Below are 773 nucleotides of genomic sequence, written 5' to 3' on the forward strand. Positions count from 1 at the left end.
CAGATCCACAGTGGCATTTCTCCCAGGAGTTTCTGCACGAGCGTTGGCACGAAGTCCGGTGGCAGCCTCTCACCCGGGGAAACCAGCCCATTGTGGGACTGCCCTCCCCAGTCCTTGCGCTCCCGGTGACAGAGCAGGCAGCATGTCTGCACTGACTGGTTGGTGGTGGGCAGCACCTGCAGGACACACAGACCACAAGTCAGCCCAGGTGTGAGCTGCTGCACGGCAGGGCCCCAGGTCGGCACAGATGAGGCAGGAAATAGGACCCTGGGATGCTGTTACCAAACAGGGAATTTCTTGTAAGCTACACATCTGACTATGGCTTTTCCCACTGGAGAAGAGCAGCCTGAGGCTGCCTAGCTGCTTCCAGCCTGCCATGTGCTAGCTGGAAGTTCTGGACCCTTGGGAAGACCACACCACACTAAAGAGACATCCCCACCACCAAGCAAGGCTGGGAGGTCACCAGCAACTCCCACTATCACCTCTGATACAGCAGGACCAAGGGGACTCACAGGGCCAAACAAGACCCACAGAAATCACCACACAGGAATACAACGAGGGGGGTCTGGTAGCCACAACCCCCCTCCTTGCCCATCACAGACCACCCCCCACATTATCCAAGAGCCCCGGGGCCCTCCCTCCTGTCTCTTTGTTCCACACAGCCGGTTGTGCAGATGCACCAGGGTGGGGTGTAGCCCCCAGCACAGCTTCATGGCTCTCCCTGCTGGGGGTGGCCAGGCTGGGCCTTCCTTCCCTCCCGGCGCTGCGGCAGG

General features: G+C 60.2%; 1 protein-coding gene across 1 annotated transcript in view; it reads right to left on the bottom strand.

The window, feature by feature from the left end:
- FAM193B (family with sequence similarity 193, member B) overlaps positions 1-773 on the bottom strand; it is a gene marked incomplete at its 3' end in the record, with an annotated part of 8,445 nt that overhangs the window by 5,346 nt on the left and 2,326 nt on the right. The window contains 2 exon segments of the mRNA XM_010002094.1: positions 1-5; positions 7-176. The exon segment at positions 1-5 is cut by the window's left edge and continues 77 nt beyond it. Coding sequence (XP_010000396.1) covers positions 1-5; positions 7-176 — 175 coding nt within the window.

Source organism: Chaetura pelagica, unplaced genomic scaffold (genome assembly GCF_000747805.2).
Source record: "Chaetura pelagica isolate M959 unplaced genomic scaffold, ChaPel_1.0 scaffold356, whole genome shotgun sequence".
NCBI classification, from domain to species: domain Eukaryota; kingdom Metazoa; phylum Chordata; class Aves; order Apodiformes; family Apodidae; genus Chaetura; species Chaetura pelagica.